Genomic DNA, 22337 nt, shown 5'->3' on the forward strand with positions numbered 1-22337 from the left:
GAAAGAATCAAAGCAGGTTTTTGATGAGAGAAAAACATTAAAACATAATTAAAAATAAAGCTAAAAAAAGTTGATTTTACATGATAGAAACTTTCTAGAAATGTTTGAGTAAAGTGCGAGTCTGAGAACAGTTTAGAGTCCAGAATAGCTAAATCAGACCCACTCGCTCCCACCAGCCGAGAGCGCGGGTGGTGTGTGTGTGTGTGTGTGTGCCTTTGTGGGTGTGTGTGTGTGTGTGTTCCTGCAGCTGCTCCAGGCTCATCAAACTGACAGCTGGTTTCCACTGAAGTCACTGAGAGCCTGAACCCACCGGGCATTTCTCACTGGCTCGGTTTACCGAGTTTTCAGAATGCGACCGGTATTAATGGAAATCTCTGCGCTGATGACACAAATCCCAAAATATTTACAGGATCTCAGTTTTCAGAATTATTCAAACAGAAACCAGAGTGAGGTTATTTTCTAAACATCTCTGTTTTCCTTCATTCATTTAAAACATAATGACTTTCTAAACCGTCTCATGTTGGTTGGATCTGAAAAATATGAGAAACTAGAAAATTAAATATCAGATATTTTTGAACAATGTGTCATGCTTCTGAAATGCTTATTTTAATGGACTCAATAGTTGGTTGGGGCTCCTTTGCAAGATACCAGACTTTTTCCATCCATTAAATTGTCAGTTCTTAGATAATCGTCAACATTACAAGAAATAAAAGTATGAAATATTTTACTATATTTTAATCTATGTATGAGTTTTATTTTAAGAAACAAGTGACAAAGAATATTGAAACTTGTAGATGTTAAATTTTTAGATGACCTGTATTTTCTACTGTTCTTGATTGTACGACCAGTGTGATGCAAAAAAAGGAGTATCTATTGCAGTTTTGCGAAATAAACCAATTTTGGTACGGCTGCAAAAAAAGAAAAATTTAAATGGTTTTTCTAAATTGTTGTTTCTGAGTGAATTTTTTTTCTAAATGTCAAATTGTGCAAATAAATGCATCAAGTGTTTCCATACTCATCAAAATTTGTTTATTTCGCAAAACTGAAACGAAAACCTTTTTCTGTATCACAGGAGTCACATGATCAACAACCGGATGTTGCCACTGGAAAAACCACAAAGAAGAAAACAACAGGAAGTAATTGGAGGATTTCCATGTTTTTAATGATTTATCACATGAACAAACTCATTTCACCTCTTATTTTAATTACATTTCTTATTTAACATAACCATCACAATTGAGAAATTGTTTATCTCAACATTGGTCCAGTCAAAGTCCAGATGCTCCAAATTCCTCCACAATGACTTGAGCGACTGATCAGTTTAGTAATCACGCGGAAACAATCTGCGTAACGCCCGACGCAGAGGGACGAACCCAGACGGGTGCCAATCGCTGGTTTGTTGCTCAGCATTAAAAAAAGATTATGACTTCATCCAGAAATCCCAGCAGCACCAGAACGAAGGGGCGACCCAGTCACAGTGGAACCAGTCTGATTCGGATCTTAATGCCTGTAAGAGCCCTTGGGCTTCACATTTGTTTGTTGCAGATGTTGCCGTGGCGTCACTCAGCATGGAGCTTCATGGCTGCTGACGTCAAAGTGCCTGGTTCGGGCCGCGGTCCAAACGGTCAGTTGTCAGCCGTTAAAGCAGCAACTGTGTCACTGCGAACTTCATGGCATCCGTTCGGGTCAGATGATCACTGTGTGCGCACGTCTCTCGGTTCGGGCAGCGGGGTCGGTCTGAGACCAGGACGGAAGCGGCGCCATCTTTAAACTGCTGCTGTATGGCAAGCCGTTTGAACATAAAATGGGTTTCGCCAAAGTTAACTCTCCAGATTATCTGAAATATATGATGGAATTTTAGGGCCACGTCAAGAAATAAAAAAAATTCAACAAGAATAAAGTAATAGTATTGTGGGAATTAAGTCATAAAATTACAAGAATAAAGTCGTAATGTTACGGTCACAAGATTACTGGGATAAAGTCATGTTACAAGAATACAGTCATAAATTAGGAAGAGTTGAAATAATATGAAAAGAAATACTATTTGAAAATAAAGGATAACATGAGAATACATCATAAAATTAAGGAATAAAGTTGTAGAATTGCAATAATAAAGGAATATTACAACTTTATTCCTCTAATACTATCCCTTTATTTTCCAAATGTTATAAACTGGCCTGACATTATGACATTCTTGTACAAATTTGTTCTCATAATTTCTTTTTGTCTAGTTTTTTAGCGTGGCTGTAAAACTCCATCATAGTTTATAACTAGACATCTTAGGAAAATTATCTCAAATTACATTCTGACTGATTTTATGATGTAAGATCTACCATTGAGTTGGATGGAACCTTTAATTCAAGATATCTGTAGTTAATACTGATCATCTGAAACATATTTCAGATTTAGACAAACTATGATTAGTCATTAAGTCCATTTAAGGTATTTCACATTTTGTTCCGACTTATTTATTTATTTATGGAGAACAGATGTTCTCCATAAACTGCAGAATAATCACAACACAAATACTGAGTGTCCAAAAGATTTATTGAAAAGTCAAATGTACATCTGTATGATACAAATCCTCTTTAACTTAAAACTATCCAGGAATCTGTTGGTCACAAACATTTAAAAAACAAATCTTGCTGTTTCTTCTCCTTTTGGGTCGAATGTGTCTTACAGGACAGAACTTCTGCGTTCTAGCAAACTCCAATAAATAAATAAAGTGCTCCACAAACAGCTGGATTTCAGTCAGTTAATGATGATTACAGAAAATAAAATCCACATCACAGAATATACATTTTATCCCAACCTTTCTAAAAGAGAGAGAGAGAGAAATCTAGTTTATGCACTGCAAAGGATTTCAAGAGCACTTAAAATTAGTTATTTACAAAAGACAACAGGCAACATTTTGGGTCAAATTAAAAAATGAAAGATGGTCAAATCTGAGCTGGGAGGAACAAAAACGCCTCTTTTCTCACAGTTCTTATGAAACTATCAGAGACAGAGATGGCAGGATGCTCTTTAAAGATTTTCCTAATTGGCACGTCAGAGAGGTGGGAACAGAGCAACGCAACAGGAACCAACAAGATATTAATCAGATATTTAAATATCTCTGTGTTTTAGTTCCACCAGCAAAATTGGTTATTTGAAAACCGACAGAAAGTGAAGATTTAATAAGTTTTAACTGGTCACAATGAAATAATTCCATGAAATTGAGAATATCAGTTGGAGTTATTTCTCTATTTTCAGTTAATCTTAGAATTTTGATTATTTAGTTTATTTTATTTGCTTATATTCCAGTTGATTTAAAATTTGATTTTTTTTTTAATTTTTGTTATTTAGAGTAAGTCTATGGCTCGTAATTCACTTAACTGGTTAATTAATTTCAGTTTGTGACGTTTTTCCTGGTATGAATATGTAGGTTTTAGCTCATGATGCTGTGGGGGGTCAATGTTTCAGCCAGTCAGTCACAGAACAGGTGCAGGAATCAGAGGAGAAGCAGCAGAATCCTGTGACGCCTGAATGTGGAATAAAGAAACAAATAACTGAATTTTTGACCTTTTTTTTTATCTTTCTGTTCTCAGTAAGCCAGAAACTGACAGTGCATCAGGTGACTATTTGATTTGGATTTTGCTTTAAATCTTACGTTTTTTGACTTTAGGACAAATAGTGGCTACATCAGTGCTATTATTGTGTGGATCCTGGTTGCATCTGCTTCTCTGCTCCACAGCTCCACCTCCCTGCCAGCAGAGGTACTACACATACTTACTGAGACCAGCACAGACAAGCCGCCTTTCGCCTCCTCCCAGCACCTCGCAGTGGTGTTATTCACAGTCCCAACGCCAAGCTGTCCTCTCCATGAGCACCTGCAGGCCTCACACTCCTGGTCCAGGTGAGGCCTGGGCTGCAGAAGGTGAGTGTTTGTGCCTAGGACCACTGGCAGGAGCAGTCGGTGGGCTCCTGGATGCTGTAGCTGACCCAGGTTGCGTTGCTGCTGCAGTAGAGCTGCACGGAGCGCCGCTGCAGCAGTCTCCCTGCAGCACTTGCAGAAGCGAGCGTAGGTGTTGATGTTGTAGTTGTAGATGCTGGCGGAGGGACATTTTCCGTCGCAGGACACGATGTTCACCTGCAGGAAGCGGGCGGAGACGTCGGCATGGATACAGAAAATTATTTAAATCTGAGTAGATATTTACAGTAAACTAAAACAAACGAAATAACAAAAACTGAAAACATTTTTGTTATTTGGACTAAATAGAATGGATGGATGGATGGAATGAAAAAGTAATTTTTGGTCGTATTTCCTGTGTGAACATAGTGTTAGCCTGTTAGTGCCTGTTAGCGCCTGTTAGCCGTTAGCGCTGGTTAGCGCCTGTTAGCCATTAGCGCCGGTTAGCGCCTGTTAGCCGGTTAGCACCAGTTAGCGCTTGTTAGCCGGTTAGCATCTGTTAGCCTGTTAGCCGGTTAGCGCCAGATAGCCGGTTAGCGCCAGTTAGCTATAGCAGCAGATCCTCACCGGCCGGTTGCTGCGGCAGTCGTTCTTCCTGATCGTCATCCTCACCGTCACTTTCTGACACGACTTCCCGTCTTCTTTACCTGTTCAAAGTCAACCGAACAGAAATCTGTTGCAATAAAGATTAAAATAAAATCAGAAGTTAAATCCTCAGATTAAATAGCACAGGAGAGGAGGATTATGGGTAAGAAAAAGGGAAATGAAAAGCTTGATAGTGTAACATTGGTTTGAAAGTCAAATTGGAGGAAAAAAGAAGAAAAATGTTCAGAAGCAGAACTGATCTGTCATGCAGTTATACCAGAAAAAAGATTTAAATGATTTGGATGCAATTTCATCATATTTGACAATAATTAAGTTCAATTTTAAATAAAAAAAAAAACACCAACCCACACATGATGTGCAACTTGAGAGGCTTTGTGTGGCATTTCAGCTTGAAGAGATTTCAGTGACTTTTTCCTTCCAGACAATTTTCCATCATTTTAATGTTTTTTGTTTGACATAAATTAAACTTTACTAAACCTTCAATTACAACAATTCATGTAAAGTTACGCCTAAAATTATTAACTTTGATTCAAATAAGTTGGGAACATCTATGTACATGCAGGAAGCAGGGTAGTTTTTCAAAATAAAATGTCACACACAGCAGCTTTAGTTTCTCACAAAGGTTTTTTTTCTTCCTTTAAACTTTAGCTTGATAATCTGAAACATAACTTAGAAAAAAAAAACAGAAGAAATCTCCCACCATTGTTCCCAAATCGTCACATACTTGTTTTTTTCTCTCAATATTTTTCAATAAATCAGGTAAAACTCCAGATCATGCTGATATTTAAATATTTTGAATAAAAAGACACTTTTTTTTTTCTTGCTGCCTGAAGTTAAATCAGAATAAATGTTTTTTTTATTTTTGCTTGATTGAAATTATCAACATTATTTCTATTCACCAAAAGCCAGAAAACATTTTCAAATTGTCAGTTTGAAATACTGTTTTCTCTGTTACTCACCAAATATACATAAACTTTTACAAACAAAATGATAAAAATAAAGTTCTTGCATATAAAAATAATTCTGGTGATCCTGACTGAAGACGAAAATGATCTGATTTGAGTTCAGACAGTGAGATAAATGTGTTTTTATTCAGCTTTGAATGTAAATGTTTTCAGCTCCGGTCCAATTGGTTGGAAATTGGCTTCCAAGTCCCAGCTGGACTTTATTCACTAATTAACTTACAAATTAATCGCACACTTTTCAGATGTTTATATGCAAAAGTATTTGAGTCCAAGCTGAAGTGGTAAAAACAAGATGCAAAGAGTGGATGGATATTAAATTTCTGTTTTTTAAAGGGGAATTGTTACATAAAATCTATTTTTTTAAAATTCCTCATTAATTTGATTTGATTCTTTCATGCATGTTTGAGAAATATTGTAATCTCCTTGGCAACCATTCAGTTAGCCCCACCTTTGAGGACAAAGCTCCTCCCCCTCTCTGCTCCTTCAGACTAGCCAGCAGCAATTAGCAAACACCTGGTGGAACTGCTGAGTTCATTAAAGGAGCTACTTCCCAGTGAACCGCTGGTAAAACGTTAAAGGGCTAGTAGAGAAGCCATGTTGGGACGATGGTACTACAGAAAGAGCAGGAGCTTCTTAAAGAGACAGAGGCCCAATTTCAACGCTTTAAAGTAGGAAGTTAAAACTTTTTAAAGCCATATGGGATATATGCAGCAGATTTTATAACAACTGATTGTGAAACAAAATGGCACTGTATGTATCATTTTTAATTTAAGCCATAAATTGAAACCCTGTTGCTTTGTGAAGCAAAAAAATAATATTAAACTAAACCAAGAAATGTTAATAAAAAACAAAACAGATAAAATATTAGTGCTATAGAGAGGAAAAAACTTATTTCTATCACTGTAATCATGATGTGGATCTGCATCCTCATTGACGTAGTTACTGACCGTTAGCTTAATGTTTATCTGAGGGAAACGTATTTCGTTTTGTTTTTAGGTCAGTAGTCTAAAATGTCTTGTCATGTTTAAAATGAAGGGCTGCACAAATAAGATGTTAGTAACATGTAAACTGTGAACTGGGATAGGAATGTATCTTTGTATATGTTTGTATAAGAGTTACTGGAAAATAAGAGGTGATAAAACCATAAATGCCATTAACATTAGTTAACAATAAAAATAGTCTGTAAGATGCGGAGCTGCATCTTATGCATAGAAAGGAACTGATTACTAACCTGTATGTGATGAGTTGGGTATGAAAAATGTTTAAGTTTTCCTGAAAAGAACCCAAACACCCAAACTCTGACTCTACGGAAACATGCAGACGTCTACAGGCCACTACCAACAGTACATTGTTGGCAATCAACAATGCACTGCCCAGCCAGTGCTAATGGGGAGGGAGCTCATCTTTTAGGTCCTTTAGGTGCTACACGTTTGTGTCCTCTCAAGTGTGAGTTCATTTCCAGTAAACTATCAATTAAAGGAATTAAATCCACAGTTGATTGGTTTTCTGAAGAGCAAATGTTGGATAAATTAGCATAAAGAGATGAAGTGACAGATGAGAGGACGGTTCTGTAGGTTGCAGTTGCACTTTTTGGGCTCTCTTATCTTTTCTTATCTTTTTTTTTCTTTTTAAAGGGAGTACATTGTTGAATATCAACAATGGCACTAAGAAGCCTTGTTGTTGTGGTACCTTGTTCACAGTTTGTGTTAGCTGTGGGAGTCATTTGGCTAACTGGGAAAGGGAACAGATGAAATCCAGTACCTGGTGGGATCGGTACATGATGGTAAGGTGAAGCACAGAAACCACAAACCCACTTCAACGTCATCAGACGCTTCTCAGTGACGGGTTTTACAGAAACTCACTGAGAAGCGTGGAAATCTGAACTAGCAGCAGACAGACATCTGAAAACAGCAGCTGCGATCCAGGTGTGAGCCAATCCAGGTGAGGTTTTTGGGTTTAACTGAAGTGCAAACGTGTTGTAGACGAGCTGAACGGCAGGTTCAGTGTCAGCTGCAGCCTACAGCGCTACGCTAGCTACAAACTGCTGCTACGCTCAGATCAGATACTCACACGTCTTGCAGCATCCATCCATGTAACTAATGACGGTTCCTCCAATCTGAGAGGAGATGAGAGTCAGCAAGCAGATGAACGTATCACCATCAGTTTACCACAGTGAGGCTTTTCTACAGCAGTGGCTCTAAAGTTATTTCTGCAGACCAAGAGTTAAAACATCTGTAATACTTCCAGATTAGAACAGGTCTCGTTATTTTCAGTCCGTATGAGAAGACTGAAACAATTTTCTGTTAAGCCTCATATTCTTATCCATTTAGTTACGTACTTATATAATTAACTGCTTCTGTAAGCTGCTCACATAGATATTTTCTTTCTTAGCTATTTTCTTACTTCATCATTGACTTATTTAGTTCAGCTAATAAAAGTGGACTTGTTAGCTAGCAGCTAGCAGGTCCGGCTGTGTGTTCTTGCTGACCTTCATGCACTCTGTCTCATTGAAGGGGGGGCAGCTGTAAGAGTAGGAGATGAGCGTCGGTCCGAATGAAGTGTCGGAGCACTCGAACTTCTTGCAGTTTGACACCCAGGACCTTCCAGGCTGAAAACATCATCATCAAGTTTACTTCAAACGTTTAACAACGTTACACAATTTGTTTTAATTTAATTTTAACTGCAGCAAACGCCGGATGCACAGCAAACTGCTGACGAACATTATTGAACCAAATAATCTCTAAAATTATTACTGACATATGCAGCGGAGGCCAGAAACTAGTTACATTTACTCAGTTACATTGACTTGAGTTACTATTTTTCACAATATTCAAATTCTGTACCGACACACACAGTAAAAACTATTCAGAAACTCATATGATAAAGAATGAAGCTTGTCCTACCTTGTAGAGGCCGACCGTCCTGTTCTCGTGTTGATAGATGCAGGAGATGTTTTTACATTCGCCGCAGCAGGTTGACTGGTCTTTAGGAGGAACATAGATCTGATTCTAAAACACAAGAATTCAGTATGATTAAACCCAAGAAACACAACTTTCTCTGTCTCCCTGAATTATACAGCCAATGAGTTCTTGGTGTACCTCAGGAATGAGTCTTTGGTCCTTTCCGTTTTTCAGATACGGTTTGGTTTTCGCTTTAGGTCAGACATTTCATACAGTGACTCAATTTCACTGGGTAAACATGTATTCCACAACATCCAAAGAAAATTCAGCTTTCTGCCCTAAATTCTCGTAGTTTTTTTGCTATTGTGCCTATAAACCTGTCTACCAAAGTAGGATCTCATATTTTGGGGCTAAAGTCAAAATTTCAAGACATTCCTTGCAATCCTTGGTCTACATTTTAGTGAAAATATCTATTTACACCTGAAATAAGAAAAACTGACAAGTAACTTTTAACCAAAATGTAGGCGCCTCTAATAATTAATATTGATAAAAAAGTTCAAGTTCCACTGGCAGATTATTTCACTTCTGAGAAAAATGTCTTCATCAGAAATAATCTTCAAATGGAACCAGAACTTTTCCCTCAATATTAAGAAATTATTGGCTTAAAGCAAATATTCACTACAAGCAGTTTTATGCTAAAAATTCGTCTGAAAAAGCTGCCAAAGCCTTTCAAACTTTGTATGACTTTGTGTTTTGACACCCGGGTGCATCCAGACAGTAATTATTGATGATGGCTGCGTCTCACCGGGTGGCAGTGGGCGGAGCAGTTCACCGTGGAAATCCTCAGCAGGTGAAATCCACTCGTCGGGTCCAGAACATGGCTGCAGTGGCGACTGTAACACAAACCGTCGTCTCCGTGCTCGACGAGCGTCTGACCCGGCCGCAGCAGTCCGTGCTCACCGAACACACACACGGCCTCGCGTACTGAACACACACACACACACGCATACACACACACAGACACACACACACGCCACACACACACACACACACACACGCACACGGGTCATGTTTTATGTGTCGATGTGCAAAAGCTGATCAAAAGCTATAACATTGGGGTAAAAAAATCTGAGTTTATGTTACACTTTTATTTTGAAAAAAATGTATAAATTCAAGAAAACTTTCCCTTTAAGTGGTGAAATTAATCAAATCTAATTGTATGAAAAACAAATAACTGATAAAACAATTATTTAAAAAACAGAATATCTAACTGGTTGCATTATATTAAACTGAAGTATTAAATTGGAATGGAGTGAATTAGATAGATTTTAATTCTATTTACCAAAATGTTGTTTTATTTTATTCAACTGTGATTCTAACTGCAGTAAACTGGATAACAGAATTAAATTTTATTCGACTAGAAAATTATAATTTAACTTAACTGCAATAAACTGAATTCAAATGTGCTGTTATTAAAAGTGCACTTTATGGGAGGATAAATAAACTCTAAAACATTCATTCAGTTTTTCACAACTGAATTAAAGCTGAACTCCAGCATGTTTGGTCAGCCGGTTGTACCGCTGCATGCCCTGTACAATGGCTGCTGGAGAAGAAAAGTGTTTTGTTGTTGGCTCACCACCCAGAAACCACTTTCTGCATTCTTGTTGGTTATGCAGGAAGCTCCACTTCTGCTTTTCAAAGAAGTACAGTTGTATAATTGAGCGTCTGTTTTTTGATGTTTGTTGTTGTTTTTGATTTCTGGTTGTGTTTACAGTTTTGTTGATGTGTTTTGCACTTCAGAACTGGGCAGGCTAAAATCTGATTATCTAAGAATTATTTTGTGGAAAAAATTTAATTAACAGGTTTGGTTTCGCCCATAGATCTATGCTAACCTGTTCAAAGAAGCTCAGCAGATCCGGTTTAGTGGATGGGTTTGTGTTACTGGAATCAAACGGGGTAACCAGTGTTTGGTGTGTTGAATCACAGCCTCAGTGTTTAGTCTGGGCAGAACTCACCACACTTGTATCTCTTGCAGGAGCACTGGTTCTGAGGGTCGGTCAGGAAGGCCCGGTCAAGCTGTGCAGCTTCTCCCTGAATAGAGAGAGATCCGACCTTTCATTCTGATTACTGTACAAACAGAATATTATTCCTCACAGGCAGAACTTACCAGGCTACATTTAGGAGAGACGATCTTTTCACAGCTGCACACTGTAAACAGAAACAAGAGGAATAAAGATTATTTAGGTATTTATTTTAACGCTGAAGCTGATCTGAAACCAAACAGCAGCGTGTTGGAATCGTACCGCATGTTTGGTTGGGACAGCAGAGATTTGGGCTGGAAACGGACACGACTGACATCCCAACGGGACAGCTCAGCTGAGGACACCTGTAGGGCTCACACACTGCACGCGCACACACACACACACACACACACACACATACTCAGAAAAAGTTTCACAAATTTATCAAAAAATACAATAGGAAGCTACTGTTTTTATGTGTCCTAAAACTTATTTCTTCAAGTCTCAATAAACTGTGTGGTTTCCCTCTGGGCTGAAACAATTAATCAGATCAATCATGATTAATGGATTAATGAGATAACCATCAACTAATTTAGCAACTGACTAATTACTAAGTGTGGTACACAGATTCTTAAATATACCATTTGCTGAAATAACATAAGTAATTAAGTCAAAACTGTATTAAAATTTTTTAAATTTTGCTTTAAGGTAAAAAAAGTCTTTGTAAAAATGTTCAGAACTCCTCAAGCAATTTCAAAACTCCTCAATATTAAGCAAAATTTTTCTCCCTAATTATTAACTTGATAATCCAATAAATAATCAGCAAATCATCTGAGCACTATATTGATGTTGCAAAAAGGTCAGACATTTTTTAGCTGCTGATGCTTTCTTTGCATTCACTAAAGGAATGTTGTTGCAATTTAGGCAATAAAATGATTATTTTCTTATTTAAAAAGTAATTGAATCATTTTTTACTTTTATCTTTTAATCTATGTTTAATATTGTATAAAAAAGGCTTAGGTGGTTAAATGGAAAATCTAAAGAATGTGGCAAATGTTTTATATTAATAATCGATTAATCACCAGAAAAATTGATGACTAAAATAACTGTTATCTGCAGACCTGGTCCCACTTTCATTCCAATCATAGTTACTGTATTTGGGTTTGTTTGGATTTATTTTGTCCACTTTGTTAGAAAAACTAACTGTATTTCATTAATGTTGAAAAACACAACATTGCAGTTTAATAAGAAACAGAATTAAAGTCACACATGAGTAAGTTTATTCACGTGATAAGTCAGTAAAAAACATCCTCCTCCTACTACTTCCTGTCATCCTCTTTGTCGTTTCCACCAGTAGCAACATCCATTTCACTTTTGAGGGGAAAAATTTTTTTCCATTGCAGTTTTTCTTTTAATAGACCGATTTAAAAAAAAAAAGCACAAAAACTTTTTATTAAAGAATTTGAGTTTATATATATATATATATATATATATATATATATATATATATATATATATATATATATATATATATATATATATATATATATATATATATATATATATTCAGCAAATTTATTTATGTTTTATGAACCAGCAAAAAAAAAAAAACAGTTTGAAATGACCTTAATAGGAAACATGTTGGGTGCATCAGAGACCAAAAATGCTATTGCTGACATTAAAAATGCATCAATAATTGTAGATTTAAAGATGAAAATATTTAGTTTATACGATGTGGGAATAATTTCAATGTGAGTTTATCTGGTGTGATTTAAATGTTTGTAGGTTAAGGATGGGAAAAACATCTTGTATCTTCTACCCTCTCCGTTTCAAACTAATTATGTAAAATTACATAATAATTTGTTTTATTTTTTTTCTGTTCCGTTTGAAATAAATGAGTGATTCCAATCTGGGTAATTTTAAGGTCAGTGAGTGAACTTGTGTTTCCTCACCGCACTGGTAGGACGGGCAGCATCGATCCGTGCTGTTGCTGTCGACGCTCAGCACCTCGCCGTCCTGGCAGGAAGGAGGCCTCTCCGCACAGGAAGAGCACACTGCAGGAGGAAACCCACCCAGAATCAACAAAATGAGGATCAGTGGAGGAATAATCAGAAATGGAGGCTGGACTGACTGCAGATGTGGGCCAGACAGCAGCTGCCGTCGGCTCTGGTGGCGACCGGCGTTCTGGTCTCTCAGGCGGGAAGACTCACAACGCTCTAGATCGCACTCTAGAAAAAAAACACAAACAGTCGCAGTGAGTGAGCGCTTCTGTCCATTTACATCTCCCGTCAAGCCGTAAAGATAGTGCACAAAACTACGTAATCCTTTTTCTTCATTTTAAAAACTAGACAGAGAAATAAAATTACAACAAATTTCCTTCCAGTAGTTGATATTTGTATTTTAATTTACAGAGAGATTTGCAGGAGTTTGTTTATGCAAAATCAAACATTTCTTAGAAAAACTCTGGAATGTTTATAGAAAAAAAAGAAATTTTTGAGTTTCAAAAGTAAAAAAATGTCAACTTTTGAAACTAAAAATACTTTTTCTCAAAAAATTGCAAGATTATTATCTAAATATTTAAGCTCTCAGAAATCTCCCTATTTTTTTCAAGCTAATTTCTGAGATTAATCTAAAAAAAATTTGGCACAAATTTGCTCTTTTTTTATTTATTTATTTACATTATAGTACAATTTGTGTTTTGAATCATCTTCATTTACCACCGGCGCTTATTTTAGAGATAATTTTATCATCCTTATTTCTGTTTTGGAGGCTAAAACTGAACTGAGGGACAAACAAACACACAACACAACAGAATTATACTTTAACGTTTTTTTGTGTCTCTTTCGGTCTAAAATGACTGATTTTGTGTCATCTTTTCAAAAAGTTGCTTTATTTTACACTTAATTTTTCAGTAATTGGTGTAACAAAAATTGTAAAATAACCTTCCCTTTTGTTTAGGATTAGTCTCAAATTATCTGAGTTTTTGGTGGAAAAATCAACAGCTAATTTCTATCTACTGCGTCCCTAATATGCCGCGTAATTGGTAGGAAACTCACCACAGACGTAGTCCGGACAGCAGGACTCTGGTCTGTAGTACGACACCAGCTTTTCCCCATATTTACACTCAGGAGGGAAGCGATCGCACAGACTCTGGTTACAAACTGCAAAACATGTCAGATCACAGCATGTCAGTGTTTCATGGCTCTTTTAATGATTAAAGCAACCTGAACGAGCGTTTCTTTGGCTCACCACAGACTTTGTGAGGACAGCAGCTCATGTCGTCAGACATGCTGATGATCATCTCCCCGGTTCGGTGGCAGACCGGCGCCGGCGCGCTGGAGCAGTCGTACTCCACGGGAACGATGGTGTCGTTGTCGCAGCGGTACATGCAGCAGCCGTCCTGAGAGGCCTTCCACACCTCGCCGTGCGACCGAGGAACGCCGCCGCTGTCGGTGCAGGCTGCAGACAAACAGAAGAAATAAATGCCTGGATCACAAAGAACCCAAAAGGGAATCGACTTCAGGCAAAATGAAGAGACTTTAAATGATCTAAATCCATTTAAAGGTGTCATTTGTCTTGCAATACTGATGCCTGACCGAGTTTAATTTAGCTGTAATTTAACTTAGCACTACAAAAACACTAAATCTTTCAAATTCTTCACCACAGAAGAAGCAAAAACACTCACTTGTGCTTATAATTCTTTTACTGTTTTATGGTTTTTAATATTTTAAAGTATTGAGAAACAGGCTGATTTGGAATAAAATTATATTCTTTCTTATTTTGATGATGTAAAGTGTAAAGCTGACTCAGGTCACTGTAACCAGATCTACCTAATGGCATAAATAAAGTTGATTGATTAGTTCTTCTTCATCTTTATTAAGGAATTTCTTTACTTAAAACTAATTCTGATATTTTGCTGAAAAGTCACTTGTAACTTACTGCTTATTTTTTCAATTGCTCTAAGATATTTGCACGAGAAATTAGACACCATTTGTGCAGGGGTCTGTATTTTTGTACATTTTGTTTCTAATCCAGTGAGTGTCAGATGGAAGCGGTGAAGTTGTGTCCTTACCGCACTTCTCCGGGCTGATGCAGAGCGCCGAGTACGGCCGGTGGAGCAGCGTTCCCTCGGGGCAGACGCAGCCCTCCGTCAGGCCGGAGCAGTGGTCCGGATCAGAGTCAAAGTCGTGGTTCGGACAGGACTGAGACGTGCAGGCCGGCAGACAGGCCTGGTAGCTCAGAGAGCCGGGACACACGAAGGCTGCAGGGAAAGAAAATACCAGCAATGCACCACCCATCAACTTATCTTGGGAATAAAGCACTGAAAGACAAAAGTTTCTCCATAATCTACCTTCTTCTTTCAGATAAAACACATGCTGGGATAAATTATGTGTGAATTAGGTCGCATAATTATGTGAATTATGCCCAGCCCTGTTACCTTAGGAACCCAAATGGAACTCCAGCAAGTTTGGTCAGCTGGTTTCGACCACTGTGTGCACTATAAACACTCCACAAGCACAAAATCTTAGAGCATTTTTGCTGTGGTTTCTACTTCAAATGTCTTACTGCAAAACTGAGTTAGAAGTAACTTTTCTGCAAGATAGAGAGATAGTTTTGATTCAATAATTTCTAAATATTAATTAAAAAGTTCTTGTTCCACTGGTAAATTATCTCACAACATTGGAAAAATTTCTTGTGACAAGAAGTTAGTATGTTTAGCAATTTTAAAAAATCATCCACTTAAAACAAGTTGCTATATTTTTGATGAAAAGTTACTTTTCAGTTATTTTTTCTTATTTCAAGTACACTAGAAAACTACACAAAAACACTCGGTAAGATGTTTTTTTTGTTGTTGTTTTTGTTTTTTTTTTGCTTTACAATGGCTGCTGGAAAAGAAATTTGTTATGTTGTGGACTTAACATCCAGAGACCACTTGCTGCGTTCTTGTTTGTTGTGCTTCACTAATGTTTTTTAAACATGTAAGGCTGTGTAACTGCTCATCTGTTTGCAGCTACTTTCACATCTGAGTGTAAACATTGAGTTGGGGGGCGTGGCCAGCAGCAGTTTATTTGGATTTAAAGGGACAAGACACCCGGCAACAACTCAATTTGACTCTCATTGTCTAATTATTCTGTGCAAAAAAATTTAATGAACATGTTTTTCATACAGTTTCAGGACTTGGGAACAAGCATGAAAGCAGAAATCTTACGGCAGTAATCCGGCCTCCTCCACTTGATGCAGACACTGAATTTATGGCAAGTTGCCACATAAGCAGCCAGAGCCACACAGTGGTTGTTCACATACTCTGAATCTCTCACCCAAACCTCACAAAAGGTGCTGGGCTGCACCTGGAGACGAAGAAGCAACGATCAAACTACATGCAACACGAGAACTGAGAAAGAACGGGAGCCTGTTGAGGAGTTGGGAGGAAACGTACGAATGCGTGGCACGGCGTGAAGGCGGCGTCGTCCAGCATGGCCAGGCAGCGTGAGCAGTCACTGGTGGAGCAGTTGTGTTCACGCCGACGGCTGTAGCTGATGTAGCTGGTGGTGTTGGGAACCTGCCAGCTGTCGATGAACAGAACCGGGTCCTGGCTCACGGCCAAAACCGAGCCGTTGGGCAGAGTGAGATCATTGGTCAGATCTCCATCGCAGAAACCTGAAGGGGTTAAATATTAAAACCCAGAATGTTTCTTAGTTGTATTACATTTAAATTAGTAACTTTTACTGCGCTGTATCTTTTACTTTTACTTGAGTAATTTTATGATGAAGTATCTCTGCTCTTACTTGAGTAAAATGTCTAGATTTTCTATCACTGAATGAAAAATAAACCCGTTTTAACCAAAAGTTCACCTGATACACACCTGCAGTTTCTGTTCAAGTTTAATAACTTTTTATTGAAAAACTGATTTTGAAAAAAATGCAACTTGATTTAATTTTTTCTGATTACTTATAGTTCAATACAAGTTCATAATTGTATGAATTATTGTCATTTTCGTCCTTAAAATAGCAAAATTTCCACTTTATATTTTGGTCCAGCTGATGATATAATTTTTAAATATTAAATAATTGATCATTTGATCAGTTACTCTGTACTTTTTACTGAGTACAATTTTTGGGTACTCTTCCACCTTTGTCATATTTAAAGAAAAATATCAAACATTACAATTTTACAGACTGAAAATGTCGCTGTAGCTCCAATTTGGTTGGATCCAAAAGAACAAATCCAGACTGATGCAAAGTGCTGCCACCTTTGATAAACCTTCGAACCCCTTGGGGAGCCACTGATCCATGGTGCTTCTCACAACCATCAAGGAAACATGGCTCCTTCCTCAGAGGGAAGGTAGAAACTTCTTCTCTTCTTACCACAGAGCCCCCTGGTGGGGAGTTTGCTGCCTGCGTCGTTGGCGTCGACCACCATCATGCCGGTGCTGTGGTACCACTGCACCTTGAGCCCGGCCGGGCTGCGGATCAGGTACATGTTGCCCGTGTCGTAGATCTCAAAGCCGTACTTTTTAAAACGAGGCTTGGCGTAGCGCGAATTCACGAAGAGCTGGTTAAAGATTCAAAAGTGCAAGATCTCAAATTTCAGCCAGTGCAAGACGTTGCAGTTTAAGGTAAGATGAGCGCCTTACTCTCCTCTGCAGTCTGTCGACGACGACCTGGTTCGATTTGTGCGTGATGTTGAGTGAAACCAGACACAAGTTGGTGAAATTCCAGATGAGCTTTAGAAAGAATAAGGAAAATGTTAATCAGTGACGTTTGGCTGCATTCACACAGCAGGTCAATACGACGTAAATCTGAGTGACGCTTCTATATATGCATTAAATAAGGATGTAAAGAATGACAAAAAATTATAATTATAAACTTGTGAAAGAAATCTGTGTCTCTGATCCCAACACTCCAGACTCTGATTCCTCATCCAAACAGATTTTTCTACAGAAATTAAAGTCAAAAAGCTTTTTTCAGCTTCCTTCGTGATGATACAATCTTGTGATGATCAGCTCTCATTGCTCAATAGACTTTAAAAACTTTAAAACACCTAATTTTACCAAGCATTTTTGTTTAGTTTCTCCTGCAAATATCTCATTACACTTGAAAAAAACAAAACTAACTTACAAGTAACTTTTCTTCAAGAAGTAGGAGTTTATGTTAGGTGGAAATGGGGAAAATCTTGTTACAAGCTTCTATACTTATTTTTGCCTTATTTCAGTGTGCTAAGATATTTGGACAATACAGTAGAAAACTTTCTTTCTAAGGTTTTGTTTCGGCAGTAAAACAGCATCATTACTTCTTCTGCCAACATCAACGTTCTTCTTCTCTTTTTGGGGATCATAGATTATTGACGCAGACACCTGATCGTTGAGTCTAATTACTGGAATGAACAATTAACCGGATTCTGTCTGACGGTGGATTTATGAGATGACGGCGCTCACCGGTAGATCTGAGTCCGCCGGACATTCCTGAATCAGGACGCTGAGGTCTCATTGGGAAGCTGGGCAACGATGTAGGAAGCAGCTTTGAAAATGGCAAAGCTGTCCCCATCAAAAGTGATCACATTCAGATCGGGGAACATCGAGCAGCGACCTACAACATGAAACAATAAAATATCAGGGGAAGTCCTGCTGCAGCACACTTCTGAACAGGAAATGGTGAAAAACTGGACATTTTTGTGGTTCCTTACATGGGCAATCCCATTTCGGGCAGCACTTGTCTCCATTGACCAGAACAGCAAAGCCAAGCAGGCCGCAGTTTGGAGGCTCAGCTGTGAAGGGGCAGCTCTGGGATTTGTTGAACAGGATGAGCTGGTTGTTGACACAGATGTACTTTGTGCATTCGTCGACTATCTCTGCATACGGAGGCTGAAAAAAGTTTAAAAATCAGAGATGCTCGTAAACAGGAAAACAAGTGAACAGTCATTCTTCAATGGCTTTTCTGCGTTATTTTTTCCCTTTGTTGTGATAAACTGCAGTAAGTTAGTAATATCTTCACCTTCAGGTTTCTTTTAATTAGCAGGATTGTTCTATCGATTAAATAGGAACACTCCCTCAGTGAACTTACAGTGCACGTCCTTATAGAAGTCTCTGACATTGATGTTAATCGGTCAACTGAAGAACTGGTTGATTCGCCGGCTGTGTGAGGAGAACTCGAAGCTGTTGTGGATCCTGGACTTGTAGGAGTCTTTTGGAAGGCGGTGGTGGATTCTTGACGTGTTGTAGTTGGAACTGGAATACCAGGCTGCTGGGTTGAGACAAAGACATCAGGTCGGGATGGAGATGTTGTTGTTTCAGCCTCTTTGGTTGAGGTTGACTCTCCGGTGAAGGCGGCCGTCGATGACGGTGAAGAGACTCGAGCAGATGTTGTGGTCAAACGGGAAATTGTTGCAGATGTGGCAACATGATCAACCCTGCTTGCTGTTGTTGCAGTGGTTGGAGATGTAGTAGCCGGTGAACCAACCACAGTCGATCTGGTGGTGGTAGCTGAAGGTCTTGTAACAGTGACCCTTGTGGTCATCGGCCTAACTGCGGGCGATGTGGCTCTGGAAGTAACTCTAGATGTTATAGGAAGTCTGGGTGTTGCTGAAAGGGTGGATGTCCTCACAGCGGTGGGTGTGGCTCTTGAAGAGGACACCAGTCGGGTCGTGATCTTCTCCAGGACTGTAGATACCTCTGGGGCTGTTGTAGAGCTTGTTGTGTGGAGCAAATACAAGGACGGAGAAGACATGCTTGTAGTTGTGGTTGACACTCTGGTTGTAACTGGTTGGGAAGTCTCTGTAATTGACTTAAGAGTGGTGTGAAAACTGGAGGGTTTAGGTCTTCTAGTGGTGGTGGTGAAGGAGGCAGCTGGCGGAGAAATCAGCTTCCTGGTGGTTGTGGCTGCGCTTTTTGGAGCCGACGTCTCTGAGGTGATGGTAGTTGCTCCAGAGGTAGACGTTGTCCTAGATGTTATTGGAAGAAGAGGAACTTCAGGAGATTTAGCAGACATGGTTAGAGAGTCAGATGGCAGCCCAGGCGTTGTCTCCACTGGCGGCCGGTAAGTGGTAGTGGAAGTGGAGGTGACCTCCCAGTGAGGGGGATACCGAGGCTCAGGGGTTCGCTCAGTATATAGAGGATGGGTGGTGCTCTGTGTGGTTGGAGATTGTTGTAAAGTAGTAATTTCTGTTGAAGGTTTTGTGCTGAAATGAACATCTGTGGACATTGTGGTTGTTTCTGGAACAACAAGGGGTCTTGAAGTTAGCTTGCTGGAAGTGGTTTTCCCTGTTACTGGAGCAACAGCGGACCAGGAAGTCCTATCCGAATAGGCAGCTGACGTGTACCAAGAAGGAGCAGTGCTGCCTGTCATCTTAGCAGGTCTGGGTGAAGCTGTCGTTGTGGAGACTGCAGAGATTTTAGATGCAGGAGATTCTGGGACTGTGACTTTCTTTATGGTTGATGTTTTCCACCTTGTAGTAGCTGAAGTGAAGGCAGACGGTGGAGTTGTAGAGTGTTTAACATGGTAGACGGTTGTTGTGGATGGCACAGAAATAGTCGAAGAAGTTGTACGATCAGTTGGAATGACGTGCAAAGTCCTTCCTGTGGTTCCAGTTTGTGTCTTACTGGTAGTGAAAGAGCTAACTAGTTGGAACGGTTCTGTCGTTGCTGTCGATGAATATCCAGTTCCTGCTTCTTTAGTAGGCGAGGTGGGAACAGGAGAAGCTGTTGTAGAGCTTGTGGTTGGTTGTTCTGGCAGGATAAATGGTGCTGTTGTCATTCCCCCTACTGGTGAAGCTTTTGTGTAAGAGGTAGTCGCTGTACTGGAGACACTGGTTCTGCCTCTTACTGCAGATGTTTCTGAGACTCGGGGAGAAACTGAACTCAAAGTTGTTTGAGTAACTGCTGAACTTGTGCTTTCTGATTCGTCTTTATGTGGATGACCAACCGTAGAGGTTGTGATTGTGGTCGGCCTCCCAGCAGACGTTGTAACGGTGGTGAGCGGGGAGGACTGGGAGTCAGTCGGTTTAGTGGAGGAGGAGGAGTCAAAATGACCTCTGGTTGTTCTGGACATGGTGGGGCTGAATGAGCTCAGCCTGGTCGTCCATCTTGTTGCAGCTGATGAAGTTGTAACAGGAGTTTCAGTTACTCTGACTGTGGATGTTGCCTCCACTTTCTCTGGCCTGACAGCAGAGGGCACTGTTGGCCCAGACAGAGTTCTGGACGGCTCAGGAGTTGCAGATGAAACTATGGTTTCCGGGCGGGCTGGCTCATCAGGGGCAGATGGTGCTTTGGATGAGGTGGTGTATTTGCTCTCAGAGGGAGCGCTAGAAGCAGCGCTGGTGGGAAGTTTCACTGTGTGGTGTGTGTGTGGAGGTGTGGACGATGTGGTGACATCATAACGTTCAGCTGCTGTGGACGGCGACGGAGGCACCACTGAATCTGGGAGCCGAATACCTGAGATCACATGAAAACAAGTGTCAGAAATGCAATAATGATTGGAAAATATTCACACCTGAAAACCTTTCATTTTAGTTTTAGTGTTTTTATCTTTTTGTAATCATAATCTGAGGGATTACAGTAGGAAATACAATTCTGCTGCAGAAGGTGCTAGGCTAAACTAGCATGTTTTAAAAACTGAAGCACTCTGCTTTAAGTATAAAGTAGGAAGATAGAAAGAAATTATGAAAATTATTTAAAGTGTTGTGAGCTTCAAGGCTTATTGTTGTTGTTTTTGTTTATTTCAAAGGGCAAAAAGCACATTACATAAAATGACAGAGTTAGCCATAAAGGCTAATTTCATCTGTAGTTCCTGTGCATACAATCAATACAAACACAACACAACATAGGCAAATTAACAAGCTTCCATTATCAAAATAAGGACTAATAATAGCAATTGTTAATAAAACCATCATAAAAATAAAATGTTATTTAGTTGAGTTTCTCTTCTTATTTATCATTTACCACAATTTTTCTTTGTAATTTAACATTTACTTCTGAATCAAAACAAAACTGTTTCCTACCTGCAAAGAAGTTAATTACTCAAGCTGACGTATTTTGATTATTTTCAAAGGGATTGACTTGATCTTGGGCTGAAATTAACACCCAATAATGCACAACAGAAAATTAAAACATCTAATTAAAAGTGAGTAAATTACCAACACTGAGTAAAAACATGCAGAAGTGTTGCTGCTCTTATTTTGGTAGTTTTTCCTGCTCTTCTGTTCTCCAGACTTTGTGCTACTTACAGTCTTCATCATGAACGCATCGACGGGTGATTTCATCCAGGACCATATTTGGGGGGCAGACAAGGCAGCCCTCTACTCTGCACAGGAAACACGTTCACAAAATAAAAGCCTCAACATGTCAGCTCCAATTAAACCAAACTGATCGTTTCGCATCGTGTTAGAAACAGGTAAAGGTCAAAGGTCTCACTGTGGGATGGTGACGCAGGACTCGGCGGACGGGTCGCTGCAGGTCCTGAAGCAGGGGCTGATGCAGGAGTCGTACCGCCACTGGCAGCGAGGACCCGGAGGGCTGTCTGGTCTGGGGCCTGAGCAAAAAACACACATAAAAAAAATAAATTACCACCATAGATTACTTTCTTTCATTAAGATGGCCACCAGGTGGCGCTGTGAAGGCCGTAGAAAGTTAGAGGGAAAAAAAAGAAATTTAACCCATCATATTTTTTATATCTTAAATTTTTCATCATTATTTTTGTTTTCTGTCATTCAATCATATTTTAAAATAAAACAATAGTGAAAATACTTTATTTAAATGTTATTTTTGATGCTAACTTTCTGATTGGCCACCAGTCAAATTTATTGAGCTGATTTGCTCCTCAGGTTAATGAAACTAGCAAAAAAAAAAATTCCTGCAAAAAAAAAAAAAAAAAAAAAAAAAAAAAAAAAACAAGAAAATACCAGC

At 39.1% G+C, this 22337-nt stretch overlaps 1 protein-coding gene across 1 annotated transcript in view; it reads right to left on the bottom strand.

Annotated features, from left to right (window-relative positions):
- Nucleotides 1–3840: 3840 nt before the first annotated feature.
- LOC129354081 (otogelin-like protein) overlaps nucleotides 3841–22337 on the bottom strand; it is a 57838-nt gene continuing 39341 nt past the window's right edge. Inside the window, 26 exon segments of the mRNA XM_055023570.1 lie at nucleotides 3841–4030; nucleotides 4032–4129; nucleotides 4517–4596; nucleotides 7591–7636; nucleotides 8009–8128; nucleotides 8424–8528; nucleotides 9226–9404; nucleotides 10436–10511; nucleotides 10588–10628; nucleotides 10724–10822; nucleotides 12394–12495; nucleotides 12573–12646; nucleotides 12648–12669; nucleotides 13498–13602; nucleotides 13691–13900; nucleotides 14514–14702; nucleotides 15651–15789; nucleotides 15879–16099; nucleotides 16807–16993; nucleotides 17076–17165; nucleotides 17877–17920; nucleotides 17923–18027; nucleotides 18125–18302; nucleotides 18502–20867; nucleotides 21659–21735; nucleotides 21846–21963. Coding sequence (XP_054879545.1) covers nucleotides 3931–4030; nucleotides 4032–4129; nucleotides 4517–4596; nucleotides 7591–7636; nucleotides 8009–8128; nucleotides 8424–8528; nucleotides 9226–9404; nucleotides 10436–10511; nucleotides 10588–10628; nucleotides 10724–10822; nucleotides 12394–12495; nucleotides 12573–12646; nucleotides 12648–12669; nucleotides 13498–13602; nucleotides 13691–13900; nucleotides 14514–14702; nucleotides 15651–15789; nucleotides 15879–16099; nucleotides 16807–16993; nucleotides 17076–17165; nucleotides 17877–17920; nucleotides 17923–18027; nucleotides 18125–18302; nucleotides 18502–20867; nucleotides 21659–21735; nucleotides 21846–21963 — 5171 coding nt within the window. The 3' untranslated portion in view covers nucleotides 3841–3930.

The sequence above is a fragment of the Poeciliopsis prolifica genome, unplaced genomic scaffold (genome assembly GCF_027474105.1).
Source record: "Poeciliopsis prolifica strain line A6 unplaced genomic scaffold, Auburn_PproV2 SCAFFOLD103, whole genome shotgun sequence".
Lineage (NCBI taxonomy): Eukaryota > Metazoa > Chordata > Actinopteri > Cyprinodontiformes > Poeciliidae > Poeciliopsis > Poeciliopsis prolifica.